The sequence below is a fragment of the Styela clava genome, chromosome 1 (assembly GCF_964204865.1).
Source record: "Styela clava chromosome 1, kaStyClav1.hap1.2, whole genome shotgun sequence".
Classification (NCBI taxonomy): domain Eukaryota; kingdom Metazoa; phylum Chordata; class Ascidiacea; order Stolidobranchia; family Styelidae; genus Styela; species Styela clava.
In genome coordinates, this window is record NC_135250.1 from 17071657 (window position 1) to 17085850 (window position 14194).

At 36.6% G+C, this 14194-nt stretch overlaps 1 protein-coding gene across 1 annotated transcript; it reads left to right on the top strand.

The window, feature by feature from the left end:
- The first annotated feature begins 4901 nt into the window (after positions 1–4901).
- LOC120348267 (glial fibrillary acidic protein) lies at positions 4902–12073 on the top strand. The gene is made up of 10 exons (XM_078110892.1): positions 4902–5296; positions 5941–6033; positions 6753–6954; positions 7196–7352; positions 7782–7943; positions 8137–8262; positions 10150–10211; positions 10435–10596; positions 10949–11041; positions 11197–12073. Exons 1-10 carry the CDS (start codon positions 5086–5088, stop codon positions 11285–11287), a joined length of 1359 nt encoding a protein of 452 aa, XP_077967018.1. The 5' UTR covers positions 4902–5085; the 3' UTR covers positions 11288–12073.
- Positions 12074–14194: the final 2121 nt, after the last annotated feature.

The window sequence follows — 14194 nt, forward strand, 5'->3', positions numbered from 1 at the left end:
CTTGAAACTTTGCTAAAACGCTTGAAACCAGTGAAAAATCGTCTAAAAACACTGAAAACCTTGCTGAAACGCTCAAAAACAGTGAAAACCGTTTGAAAACACTAGAAATCTTGCCAAAACGCTTAACAACAGTGAAAAACCGTCTAAAAACACTAGAACCCTTGCTAAAACGCTTAAAAACAGCGAAAAAACGTCTAAAAACACTGGAAACCTTGCTAAAACGGTTGAAAACAGTGAAATACCATCTAAAAACACTAGAAAACTTGCTAAAACGCTCAAAAACAGTGAAAACCCGTCAAAAAATACTAGAAAATTGCTAAAACGCTTAAAAGCTGTGGAAAACCGTATAAAAACACTGGAAACCTTGCTAAAACGCCTAAAAACAGTTAAAACCCGTCGAAAAACACTTGAAAACTTGTCAAAACGCTTAAAACAGTGGAAAACCGTCTAAAACACTAGAAATCTTGCAAAAACGCCTAAAAACTGTGAAAACCCGTTAAAAACACTAGAAACTTTGCTAAGACAGTGAAAAACCGTCAAAAAACACTACAAACCTTGCTAAAACGCTTAAAAACAGTGAAAAAACCTCTATAAACATTGAAAAATTGTCTAAAAACAGTGGAAATCTTGCTAAAACGCATAAGAAGCAATGAAAAAAGGTCTAAAAACACTAGAAATCTTGCTAAAACGCCTAAAAATAGTGTAAAAACGTCTAAAAACTCTAGAAACCTTGGTAAAACGTTTAAAAACACTGGAAAACCGTCTAAAAACACTAGAAACCCTGCTAAAACGCTTAAAAACAGTGAAAAACCGTCTAAAAACACTAGAAATCTTGCTAAAACGCCTAAAAATAGTGAAAACCCGTTAAAAATAGTGAAAACCCGTTTAAAAACACTAGAAACCTTGCTTAAACGCTTAAAAACAGTGAAAAACCATGTAAAAACACTGGAGACCTTGCTAAAACGCTTGAAAACAGTGAAAAACCGTCAAAAAACACTAAAAACCTTGCTAAAAGGCTAAAAACAGTTGAAAACCGTCAAAAAACACTAGAAACCTTGCTAAAACGCTTGAAAACAGTAGAAAGACGTCTAAAAACACCAGAAACCTTGCTAAAACGCTTGAAAACAGTGAAAAACCGTCTAAAAGCACTAGAAACATTGCTAACATGGTTATAAACAGTGTAATACCGTCAAAACTTGCTAAAACAGTCAAAAACAGTGACAAATCGTCTAAAAACACCAGAAACCTTGCTAAAACTCTTGAAAACAGTGAGGACCGTCTAAAAACCCTGGAAACCTCGCTAAAACGCTTGAAAACAGAGAAAAACCTCAACAAACACTAGAAACCTTGCTAAAACGCTTAAAAACAGTGAAAAAACGTCTAAAAACACTAGAAACCTCGCTAAAACGCTTAAAAACAGTAAAAACCGTCTATAAACACTAGTAACCTTGCTAAAACGCCAAAAACAGTGAAAAATCGTCAAAAAACACTTGAAACCTTTCTTAAACGCTTAAAAACAAGGAAAACCCGTCTAAAAACACTAGAAATATTGCTAAAACGCTTAATAACAGTGAAAACCCGTCTAAAAACACTGGAAATATTGCTAAAACGCTTAAAAACAGTGAAAAACCGTCTAAAAACACTAGAAACCTTGCTAAAAAGCTTTAAAACAGTGAAAAAACGTCCAAAAACACTAGAAACATTCCTAACATGGTTATAAACAGTGAAATACCGTCTAAAAACACGTGCAAGCATACTTACCTAACCCTAGGTAAGGCCTGTAAGAGCGAAAAACTGAGCTAACTCGAGTGAGCCGATGGCGGCGGGCGGGGCCGGGCGCGCCCCCTCGGCGGCGCGCGAGAGAGTGCTGCTTCGCCGGCATCGGCGTCGAGAGAAGCCGAGCCGCAAAAAGTTAAGAGACCGCACGTGCAAGTATACTAACCCAACCCTAGGTAAAGCCTGTAAGAGCAAAAGACAGAGCTAACTCGAGTGAGCCGAGAGCGGCGGGAGTGGCCGGGCGTGCGCCCTCGGCGGCGGGCGAGAAAGTGCTGCGTCGCCGGCAACGTCGTCGAGAGAAGCCGAACCGAAAAAAGTTAAGAGACCGCACTTGCAAGCATACTTACCTAACCCTAGGTAAGGCCTGTAAGAGCGAAAGACAGAGCTAACTCGGGTGAGCCGAGAGCGGCGGGCGAGGCCGGGCGCGCCCCCTCGGCGGCGGGCGAGAGAATGCTGCGTCGCCCGCATCGGCGTCGAGAGAAGCAGACTTGAAAAAAGGTAAGAGACCGCACGTGCAAGCATACTAACCTAACCCTAGGTAAAGCCCGTAAGAGCGAAAGACAGAGCTAACTCGAGTGAGCCGAAAGCGGCGGGCCGGCCGGGCGCGCCCCCTTGGCGGCGGGCGAGAGAGTGCTGCGTCGCCGGCATCGACGTCGAGAGAAGCCGAGCCAAAAAAAAGTTAAGGGACCGTACGTGCAAGCATACTAACCTAACTCTAGGTAAGGCCTGTGGGAGCGAAAGACAGAGCTAACTCGAGTGTGTCGATGGCTGCGGGCGGGGCCGGGCGCGCCCCCTCGGCAGCCGGCGAGAGAGTGCTGCGTCGCTGGCATCTGTTTAGATAGATTGAAAAAAAAACGGCAGAATTTGTAATGTTAGGGCCCAGGCCATAACATCAATATTCAGTTATCATACATAAGTCAACGTAGGCTAATAGGTTTTGCATTAAATTTTTAGTTTTCTACGATGCCTACATTGTTGGCATATATTTCCGACCATAAAGATAGAAAGTCAGTTAACAATTTAGACTAGCCAAGCACATCATTCATCTTCGCTCGTCCTAATACTTGTCAATTCAGGTATATTAGTGATGTAACAATAAGTCAAAATGTTTCTTTGGTTATTTTTATGACTAAACAACACCAAATGCGATTTATTTGATTAAACCCCAGCAAATACAATGCGGGCCACAAAAAATGAGACTGTTGGCCACATATTCAACTTCGCTAGTCGCATCAGCTACCCATACCACTAGTCAATTCAGTGACATTAGTCATTTAACAATATGTCAAATGATTTTTCTGGTTCTTTTTATGACGAAACAAAACCAAATGCGATTTTTTTATTTGCCCTTGCGCAAATGCGACGATGGTCACAAATAAAAAAAGGCGGGGCACATGTGGCCCGCGGGCCTGGGTTTGTACTACCCTGGGCTAGAACATAATTTACGTATGTATAAATTTGGTGCTCCCGAAGCATCAGTATCAAGATGGCACACAGCCTGAACATAGTATGTGTACCAGCAGGTTAGGGTTGTTCAGGTTGTGCGTCATCTTGGTACAAATACTTCCGGAGCGCAGAAACTTTTGGGTAATATTCCATATTGAATACATACTTATTTATAATCAAAAAATAAATCGTTTTCTTTGTTGTGTAACAGTAGTATTAAGTACGGAGGATGCCAGATATTTTGCTAGAGTCGCAAACAAATCCCAGCTAAAAAAGGTAGTCCACCCCAAGTTTTGTTAATTCGCTACAGAGTGTCATTTCGTCAGGCGATTCCACAATTATTCAAGAAACTGAATATAGGGCATCTTTTTATATACGAATATTCTGCAAAATATGTTCCTTTATTGCAAATGAATTCGAGAAACGAAACAGATTTATTCGTGTCATTGGAGCAATCGTTAGAAATACGTGGGAATTTTATCGCTAGTGAATAAGTGCCAAAGGCATGAAAAATAGTGTCGTTAAATTTTTTCAAAGTGCTAGACAGTTTACAACAATTATGCCCCAAGGCAACAACGCTACGTCAAGAAAAGTATTACTAGTTATGACACGCCCAAAATAGTCTCAGAGTTGCTTCAATGAAAGCTGTATGAATATTACAAGTTGCCAGACAATTACGGGAACGTTATTTATATTTAACATCAAGAAACAAGTAGCAAAGAGTTCGCGATGACAGCATATTTTCTTTTGTGCAGTATTTAAAAGAAATTATTTAGAAACTACGCAAAAGACATTTTAATGCAGGAATTTGCTGTGATGAATGAACTGCGACAAATTATTCATACATAAACCTTTGTCATTCAGGTAGTACACACAGCATAGTTTCAGTGAATGTATAGCTCGCGCCCGGTTCAAACTGCAATTTGCAACAAATGTCTAATAACAATGGCTTTTATTGTGCAAAATTATCGTGGTGATACATATACTATAGATATATAATATGACAATGACTTTATATGTATTAAAATCAGGACCTTAGGCAATACACGTTTATGGCAATTTTGTTCAAGTATGTCCTTAATCGAAAGCAAAGTATAGTATACCAAATGCCGCACTTCCAGTAAATTGCAATGCCGTAAACTCACTGGCAACGACCATTATACCAGTTGTTTTTATTTATTTTTCATTTTTAAATATATATACCCATGCAATTACACGTTGACACTGATTGTTACTTGCATTGTTTGAAGTAATTACCCTTCTGTAACTGCCGATTAAATATAAATCGGTAAAAACTTTCAGACGGAGTCATTTGCTTCTTTCAAATGTGATGCTCAAAAGCGTTACACGCAATCAAGTGGTAATTTATATATATTGCCGCTTTTTGTTACTGAAATTAAACAAATATAAATTTATATTTACGTGGTAGTAAGTTAATGACTTCAATCCAATAACAAGAACACTGTCAAATAGACCTCAATAATCTCAGTAGCTGTAAAGGAAGATGCGTTATTAAACATTTTTTGGTATAAGACAAGTGGAAGTTTGCTAGCAGATGATCTATATTCATGATACATAATATACAAATAAGTATATAAATATGACAATATAAAAGTGGTACACTACGCATTATTCATCGCTCTTTTAATTATAAACAGCACAATTTGATATAAATCAACACGACGAAATAATCCACGACTTGTTCATATTTCAATGACTAAAATAATAAGCTTATTACTCGTGATCAAAAGAAAGGAAATAATGTGGAACTAAATTTATTTCTTCATTCTTGCTAATATTTTGGACTCGACTATTAATCATTCTGTACAGTACTTATCACAGTAACTGAAACAAATTAACAATATGAATACCAGAGGACGAAACTCAAGCTACAGGCGTACTTTCGGAGGACAAACCGCATATTCAACAGCTGGATCAAAGGGATTTGGTTCTCGTCTTATCCATGAAACTCCGATTGTTTCGAAAAGGGTTTCATACTCTTATTCTTCAAGTGGGGGTGTAGGTGGGAGCGCAGGAGCTTCAATGGGAATATCTGCTTCTGGCATGTCCGCAGGTAACTTTCTCATTCGTGACATTGTCCAGTATATTTATAAAATGACAAAAACATTTGTAATTCTTCAAAGATATTCCTGCATTTATTTCATAATAAGCATTTTAAGATATTTCATCGTACAAAGACTGCGACATATATTGAATTTTATGCAAAAAGATAAATTTTCAGCTTGAATGTTGCATTTTATATATTAATAATGAAAGACATTTTCACGAGTCTATCCAATTTCAAAACTCTTTTCCAAATCTTTTCCGCACGATGTGAGCGAACACAGCGACATAACGTACAAAACTAAAAATGCTTGGTTTAGGTTGGAATGTCCTGATTGTTTTTCAGTGATATTACATTGGTTAACACCAATGTTTTGATACAAAAGTAAAATATTACCAGGTCGTAAGTTTCCATCAAGTTCATGCATATGAAAACGAATAACTGGCTAACTAATCTCATACCCGACATGAACGAGATATATGGACCGGACGAGAGGCCGTGTATCGCTATATGATTAAACCGTCTTATTGACTTTCCTCTCTTCCCGAATAAATATCGTATCCTACCTAATTCCATAAGTAGATATTCACTGTTTTATATCTGTACAACAATTCGTAGCAAAAATATCACTTATATTTCGTATTCGTTTTCAGGTGGCATTGAAGGTGGTTTTAGCTCACTGAAATTGAATGAGAAGGAACTTTTGAATGGACTCAATTCTCGGTTTGCATCATACGTCGAAAAAGGTAAGAGATTTCAACATAAACATGTTTTCCTTATGCCAAATTTTTACATAGTCATAAATCACGTAATATATTATCTTCTAGACCAGGGGTGGGCAACATACGACCCGCGGGCCGGGTCTGGCCCGGGACGAGATCTTGACCGGCCCGCTGACTGTACATCAGTACATTATGATATCACATTATTACACTTTTAGTACATTATGATAAATTCATTATGTGTTTTTTGGTCTCTATTTTTTATAATATTCAAACTTTACTTTAAATGCGATTTATAATTTTCTTTCTTGCATTAGCGAATAAATATGTGATTAAGATATTGGATACTATTCATGTTATAATCCGGCCCACCGAGGACTTCATTTTCTCACATCTGTCCCGCCGACAAGAGAAGTTGCCCACCCCTGTTCTAGACTATGCTGTTTTTCATGTTCGAATTCTCTCAAAAACAAACCACTATTCTACATATCAATACCCTTTCAATATTTAATGCCATCATGCGATATCTTGTTGTTGCCATTTGAAACAAATTTAATAACCCATCATATATCCGACCTTCGCCTAACTGTCATACAAAATAATGACTTATATTTTATGTTGCGGAAATGACTGTTGTTGTCATGTACCTTTTATATCAAATCTTATCACAGATGTGACCTTACGATGTCAGTTTGAGAACAGGTAAAATATTTAAATGCATTGAACTTTTTATGATTATTTAGTTCGTTATTTGGAGGAACAAAACCAAATGCTTGAAAAGAAGATCCGTGAAGCAAGTGCTAAGAAAGATGTTGACTTGGGTGAAGATAAACGTGAAAACTTACGAAAACTCCGTGCTCAAATAGACGATGCCACGGTTGCCAAAATAAAAGCTGAAATGGCAAGAGATAACTTGAGAGGAGAAGCATCAGAATTGAAATGGAAGTGAGTACAACCTTCTCATTGGTCAATTTGGTAACTACGCAAATTTCATGCTTGCTTCCATTTCATGAAACTATCAGTCATTTATTGCTTACCATAAGCTGATATATTTAATTCCGCTCCTCTTATATCAGTTTAGTAGTGACTAATCTGTTTCTTCCCAAGTACGGGATAAAACTTCATAACGTGGATGGTCTATTATAAATTAGAACTTTACCAAAATCGGTAATTCTTTTGTTGTTAGACTTGACTTCGAAGGTCAACAACGTCAAGAATTGGACGATGAACTTGCAAGATTGCGTAAAGACGTTGATGACGCAACAATGGTGCGCGTTGATCTTGAGCGAAAGATTGAAACCTTACGCGAAGAACTTGAATACAACCGAAAGATACATGACGAAGTGAGAATATATTTAGATTAATATACTGCATAATTTCACTTGCTCAAGTGCAGGCTTGTTTAGTAAACGAACAATCAAATGTAGAATAAATATCCCACAACAAACTGAATAATACCACTAATATGAATAAAACACTGGAATATTACCCAATTGAACTATAACCTTACCGTATTCATTTATGATACATAACAAATTCGTGATAAAATAGGGTCAAAGCATGGCATTGGCAAACTATTTACCTAATTGACTGAACTAAAACTTGTTGCATTGCTTCAGGCGTGCAATTGATGAACCGATTGTTAAAAAATAATAATTATATGATTTCAGGATCGTGGTATGAATTGCCTGCTTTTAGGTACGAGCGAATGATTTAAGATCTAACGTCCACACGAATGTACATAAATTTAAATATAAATGAATATTTGACAGGAAATTGAAGATCTTAAGAAACAAATTGCTGAACAAGGAGTTAACATTGAAGTTGATGGAATCGCTCCTGACGTTGGAGAACTTTTGCGACAGATTAGAGCTCAATACGAAGATATTGTGATTCAGAACAGAGATGAAGCTGAAGCTTGGTATAAGAAGAAGGTAAAAAAAGTTATTCTAGAGATTTGCAAGTGGAGGATTAACAACGCATATATAGTTTCAAACAATGCGGTTCGGTTAAAAACGTCAGTTTGCGTGACCCATTTTTTATTGAGACAAAATTTTGAGCCGAATAGTTTAAGTGTTTGCCGAATGCCATTATCAGTTATAAATTGCAAATGATTTCTACTTCTAGTTCGAAGATCTTGAAGATAAAGCAAAGTCAAACCAAGGCGACCTTGAAAAGGTACAAGGAGACATTGGAGAATACAGAAAACAAGTTACTCAACTCGAAATGGAGCTTGAATCTCTTCGAGGAACGGTGAGACAAATGTACTTTTTGACTGCTCATACTACTTACTATTTTAGTGTTTTGTTCACACTAACTAATTTTTGCACTCATGGGTTATATATAGATTTTTAAATTATCACAAAAATAGTGCCCAAAATCACATTTTGCAAGTTTCATTTATATCATTCTTATATTTAACATAAACACCGTTGTTGAACTACCAAAGAAATTTGCTGAGCATCACTCAGATATTACTAGTAGGGTTTTGTTGTTTATTAATTCTAAAAAAAAACTCGTGTTTTAAAAGAGGGGCTTGTTTTAAATCAATTTTTTTTTACCAAAGTCAAAAGATTTCACCCGGAATGTTTAGCAGAGATATCAGAGAGACGTTTTGAGTCGCGATAATGAAGAATATGCTTATATCGGCGGTGATCTACTGATATGAACGATGAGACACCCTAGCCTAGCATATGTTAATAGCCTATGTTAAGAGTCCTCTGATGCAAAGACGCCACAACTAATCTGTTATGACGCCATAATATGGATTTCTAGGTCATGTATTGATCTCATAAAATGAAGTCATTGTTACTGTTAATACTGTTCGGATAATTTGTGCTTAGCATACTTTGTTTTTTAAGGTTGAAGTGAGTTTTTCAAGGTTATACAAACTCGTTTATTCGATCGCATTTCAATTTTCGCAAGGTGGTTTCATCGCAGCAGGGTCGTTCACGTAATGGGTTATCGGTTGCGTCTTACTGCGCCAACCACTGAAGTACAGCTTGAGAAGGTGTGCATGAGCCTCTATCGATATTTGTGGCGTTTTGAAAAATTTATTGCAAGTTTTCACATCCATTTTTCTTCATGAGCCTCTATCGATATTTGTGGCGTTTTGAAAAATTTATTGCAAGTTTTTACATCCATTCTTCTTCAACTTATTTAATACAAAAAAATCAAATAGTACAGCCATTTTGAACAAAACAGGCAAAAAAAACTTGATTTAAAATAATTGTTTCAAAACAATTCTTTTTGAACAAATCCCTAAACTAGCCTACTTTCTTAGTTGAAATGCATGCAATTTAAGCAGCACAGGTTAAACGTGAAGATTATTAAACTCTGTAATTTCAAATGGATAATGTATATATACATACGGTATATTTGAAACATAGCTTTTACAATACGATATCAGCGGTCTTCTCGACTGGTTGTGGGAAAGATGCATACAACAGTCTAAGCCTCGGGGCAAAGAGAACCGGCCGGCACTGCGTTAGCGATTTGCGTTGTTTAGCGGCTTATCGTATTACATTCCTTATATGGTTACATCGCGTGGTAATAAAATCATACATATTTATATTTCGCGATAAGGTGTTGTGAATCGAAGTCAAATAGCGTCAAAATAACATGTAACTTGGTGAACAGTCCATGCCACATAACTTGTGGAGTGCAACAATGAGCAAAACTATAATGTGACAATTTGGTTGAAATATGGTATTCACGACGGTTATGGATATGATTCATAAATGCCTGTTTGTTGAAAATTGTAAAAATTATTAGGTAATCAAATTTTATCAGTTTGACAGCTATATTTTAACGGATACACTCTCAGTTCCACCAGTCTTTCTAAAATACCAACAAAGTATATCTAAAATTTAATTGTAGTTGATGCTATGCCCTCAGGTGACGATCATTCTCTAATCACCTCATCAGATACTCGTAAAAGTTGACGCGCGTTCGTTTTGTTTACGGCTCGGTATACCATCCACAATTTTTGTGCAATAAGTTGTGGCTAAATAACCGAATTGATCAATTGTAAATTGAAACGAAGATTCTGGCAAACGACATAATACCACTCTTCATTTATGAATCCGTATTGATTCACTTCCTCCACTTAAAATTTTGATAAATTTTACTTTTTTTCAGAATGACTACTTGGAGCGCAATCTGGCTGATGTGGAGAAACGTTATGAATCAGAAGTTACAAGGTGGTTCTCAATCTTTGTGTTTCAGTATTGGTCTGAACTGCACACATTTGTATAACAAGAATGTACAAATGTTTAAACAAACCGGCGCTTGAGCCTTTCGTTGTAATAATGTAATTTTGGTGTATTGCCGTTCTTGAGATGACCTGGAAGTCTTACTAATGTTCGCGTTTGAAAAAAAATTCAAATGTTCAAGTGATTATATGCAAACATTTTATTTTTATAGGTATCAAGATCGACTTGCTCGCATAGGCACCGACTTGGAGCATGCTACTGGTGAAATGAAACGTCATCTTGCGGAATATAAGCGTCTAATGAGCGTCAAACTATCTCTTGAGAAGGAAATCAGAACATACCGGCGCCTACTTGAGGGAGAAGGAGACGGAAAGTACGTCTCTTTATGAGTTTATTGATCAATCGGAATTAGATAAATTACCCAAATATAAATCTTGTTCAAATAAGTTATCAAGTATTTATTAGTTATATGCAATAGACTACAAATGTCGTATTTCTGTCGAAGATTATATTAAATAATTGTCCTTCAGCGTTTTTTTTATTTTTTTTTCAAATGCATTCAATATTAGACTTACCATACGTCCCGTTTTAGGCGGGACAGTTCCACTTTTCAACGTCTTGTCCCGGCGTCCCGACCGGTCAGCCAAAAATCTCGCTTTTGCGTTCCTTTTTATTATCATTCGCATTACGTGGAGTAATTAACTCAAAATTACACATGTTTTCAGGCTTTCAAGCAGCTCGAGTTCGGAAAGTGATGACGAGGTTTCTACAAAAACCAAAACTTCAAAGAAGGTTATAATCAAGACAATAGAAACTAGGTGAGATATTTCTATGCTTCCAGGCACAGAGTAGAGAATTCTCGTGCGATGCAACACATATCTTTTCAACGTATTTCTTTTCTAATAGAGATGCAGTTATATTTAAAAAACCTTTTTACGATTAAATGTTCACGCTAATTGACACTCTTCTTCAGGGATGGCAAAATTGTATCTTCTAAGACATCTGAAAAAAGAGTCGATAGATCCAGCGAATCTTCATCTTCATCATCTGACGAAGAAGAGTAGAAAGAAAGGAATCTTAAACGTCCACTTGGAAACTTTTGCTTGAACAAATCTCACAAAAAAAGAATTTAACAATATTGTAGGAAACGATCAATATTGAAATATAAGTTTTCCAAAATCATTCCTGACCTTCTCTCATTAGGCCAAGCTCTCATTAGGCCAAGGCCTCATGAACACTCTCTACTTTCATACTTAATTGTGTGTAGATCTCTGTAATTTCACTAATTTGGCAAATTTTCTGAAAAATGGCAAAGAAAAGTAAAGTCTCCCCTAACCATATTAATGTCTTTAACATTGAGCATACGAAGATTAACGTTAGTATTCTATATATAAGACTTATGTCAACATTTTAATCAACTACTATTGCTTTACTACGCTTCCACCATTTTACATAAATCATGGAGAAAGTTTAAGTTACATATGACTTATAATCTACAGATATTTTATTACCACCTCAATGGCATTTTCGAGAGCATGTATTATATACTTTTAAGTAACATCTTTAATGCCAAAATGTGTTTACAGATTAGTTTAATTATTTGCCAAACAAACGATCGCTGCCTTATGTATACATATATCAAAAAAAATATTATTTAGCCTTTATTCGACTTCATGGCTGAAACACGCCGATATACTGTTAAAATATATTGCCCGCATGAAATAATGTGTTGTATATAAAAATTTAAATTTGGGATTTTGCTATCGAGTTATTCGAGATTTAAAACTTAATGATCAAATGTAACTGATCTTATTATTGAATAACCCGAGTAAAATATCATAATACACAGATTTTCGTTTCATTAGTTGTATTAGATCAACAAAAAGCTCACGCAAAACTAAACCACGGGCGCGCTAAATTATTAAGGCAGTTGGAATTATAGGCGATTAGTTGGTTAGCAGACGATTTTTTGCCAATTCACTTATCGGTACGTCTCATACATTTTGTATGCAATTCAATATCAATATCTTTCACTTCAGACGGATATGTGGTAAAAACATTGAACAGAGGTTTATTTCTTTGTATTTTACAACCGTGATTACATCTATTGGGTAGTAATTTAAACTTTATACAAATTATAGCACAGTAATAAGAATTGAGATATACTCAGGGACTACAGAAGTACTGGTACTGTTATTTGCTATCCCGTACCCAGTCAGTCTCTCATCCTATAGATACTGGACATTTAGCCGAGCAAAATTGATAAATATCGAAATCCCATCTACCTTAGGTAAGAGCCAGAAGTCAAGTCAAGTTTATTTTTCCAACCAGTAAAAAAAATATCACAAGCACAAACAAATTACGAGAAAATGATAATTCACACAGTTTTACTGGGGAAGAGAAGTCGCGTTGAACCAAAGCTGGTCATAGAGCAGAGACACCCAAGGTTATAATATTTAATTCAAAAGTTAGAATTCTAGAGTTTTGAAACTACTTGTGATGAACCTAATACAGAAAGGAACAAACTTGTATACTTGCTTTTATTATCTCAAAGTCAACTAATAGTCTTAGGCAGCACAACGCAAAGAATGACTTTCAAATCAATACACCATGGTATTAAAGGATGAACACTATACGACAGCAGGGTCAAATGTCGTGACTGTTTTATGCGTTGATAGATTTTAAGACAAAAATCACCACAATCTCCCCAGCTGATAAAAGTAAAACAATAAAAGTATAATAATAACAGAAGCATGGAAACATTAATCTTGAATAAAGGAATTCAAAAGTCGCCCCAGTCTACATAATGATCGGGCGCCCTTTTTAAACGACTCGGCCGAGGAATAGGAATCTTTTCCTTCTTAATTGGAGTAGAACTTTTATCTGCTACCTCAACTAAGTCATCAGAAGGAATTGTGTCATCGTTCTTCAAATCGGGAACCTCAAAACTGAATAGCGCATCCTGACGGGCTAATTCCGATACGGATTAAATCTTTTCAATTTCCAATTGCTTGCTGTCAGATTAAACAGTTTCAGGGAATCGCGCCAGATCACTCGTTGAAACCGTCTATTCTCGACCATCAGGATAACGGATTAACGAGTACTTGGTTTTAGCTTCAAGAAGCTCAACTTTTTCACAAATCGGGTCACTTTTTGCTCGTACGAATTTGTGTAAGAGTACTTTACCGTCATTCAATAGCCAGAATCGTACAGAGTTTCCAAGCATAAAGCGTCATTCAAAATTGAACAAGCGATTATGTGGCGTAGTATCAGTGGAGGTGCAAAAAAGTGATCTTGTCGCATGTAAAGCGTCTGGTAGAACTTCCTCTCAAGCACTTTCGGGCAGATTTTCTTGATAAGAGCATTAGTTTGATAGTTTCTCATATGGCCTGATTTGCTCTTTCGCATTGGGAATTTCATTTCGGATGATAATGAGTTGTATTGCTAATTGCATTACCCAAATAGGAAGTTCCTCTGTCGCTGTGATCATACTCCGGTAAATCAAACAAAGAAAATAATGATGCGAGACATTTAGTATGATTGCAGTCATGTCCGCACATGGGTATACAAAAGGAAATCTACTATACTCCAATATCACAAGTAAATATCGTCGTTTTCTTGCGACGATACATTCAAAATCAATACTAACTCTCTCCCAGGCCCGAGTAGCTCTAACCAAATGATAGCTACCATCGAATCTATAAAAGTTGGGTTTTATTTGACCACATTGTCGACGATTAGCGCATTTCCTGTTCACATCGTCAACAGAAAAGAGCAGAGATTGAGAGCGTATGAAATGAAGTAGTCGACGAACACCATGATTTTTCTACTGTCGGATGCCTCATTCCTGATTTCATGAGTGTTCGAGAGTTAAATGCGACCGGCCTTCCTCTTTGACTCAAAATGGCTGCAATGGTAAATTTGGACGCACCACACTCAATAACAAACGGTTCATCTTCATATGTGCACCC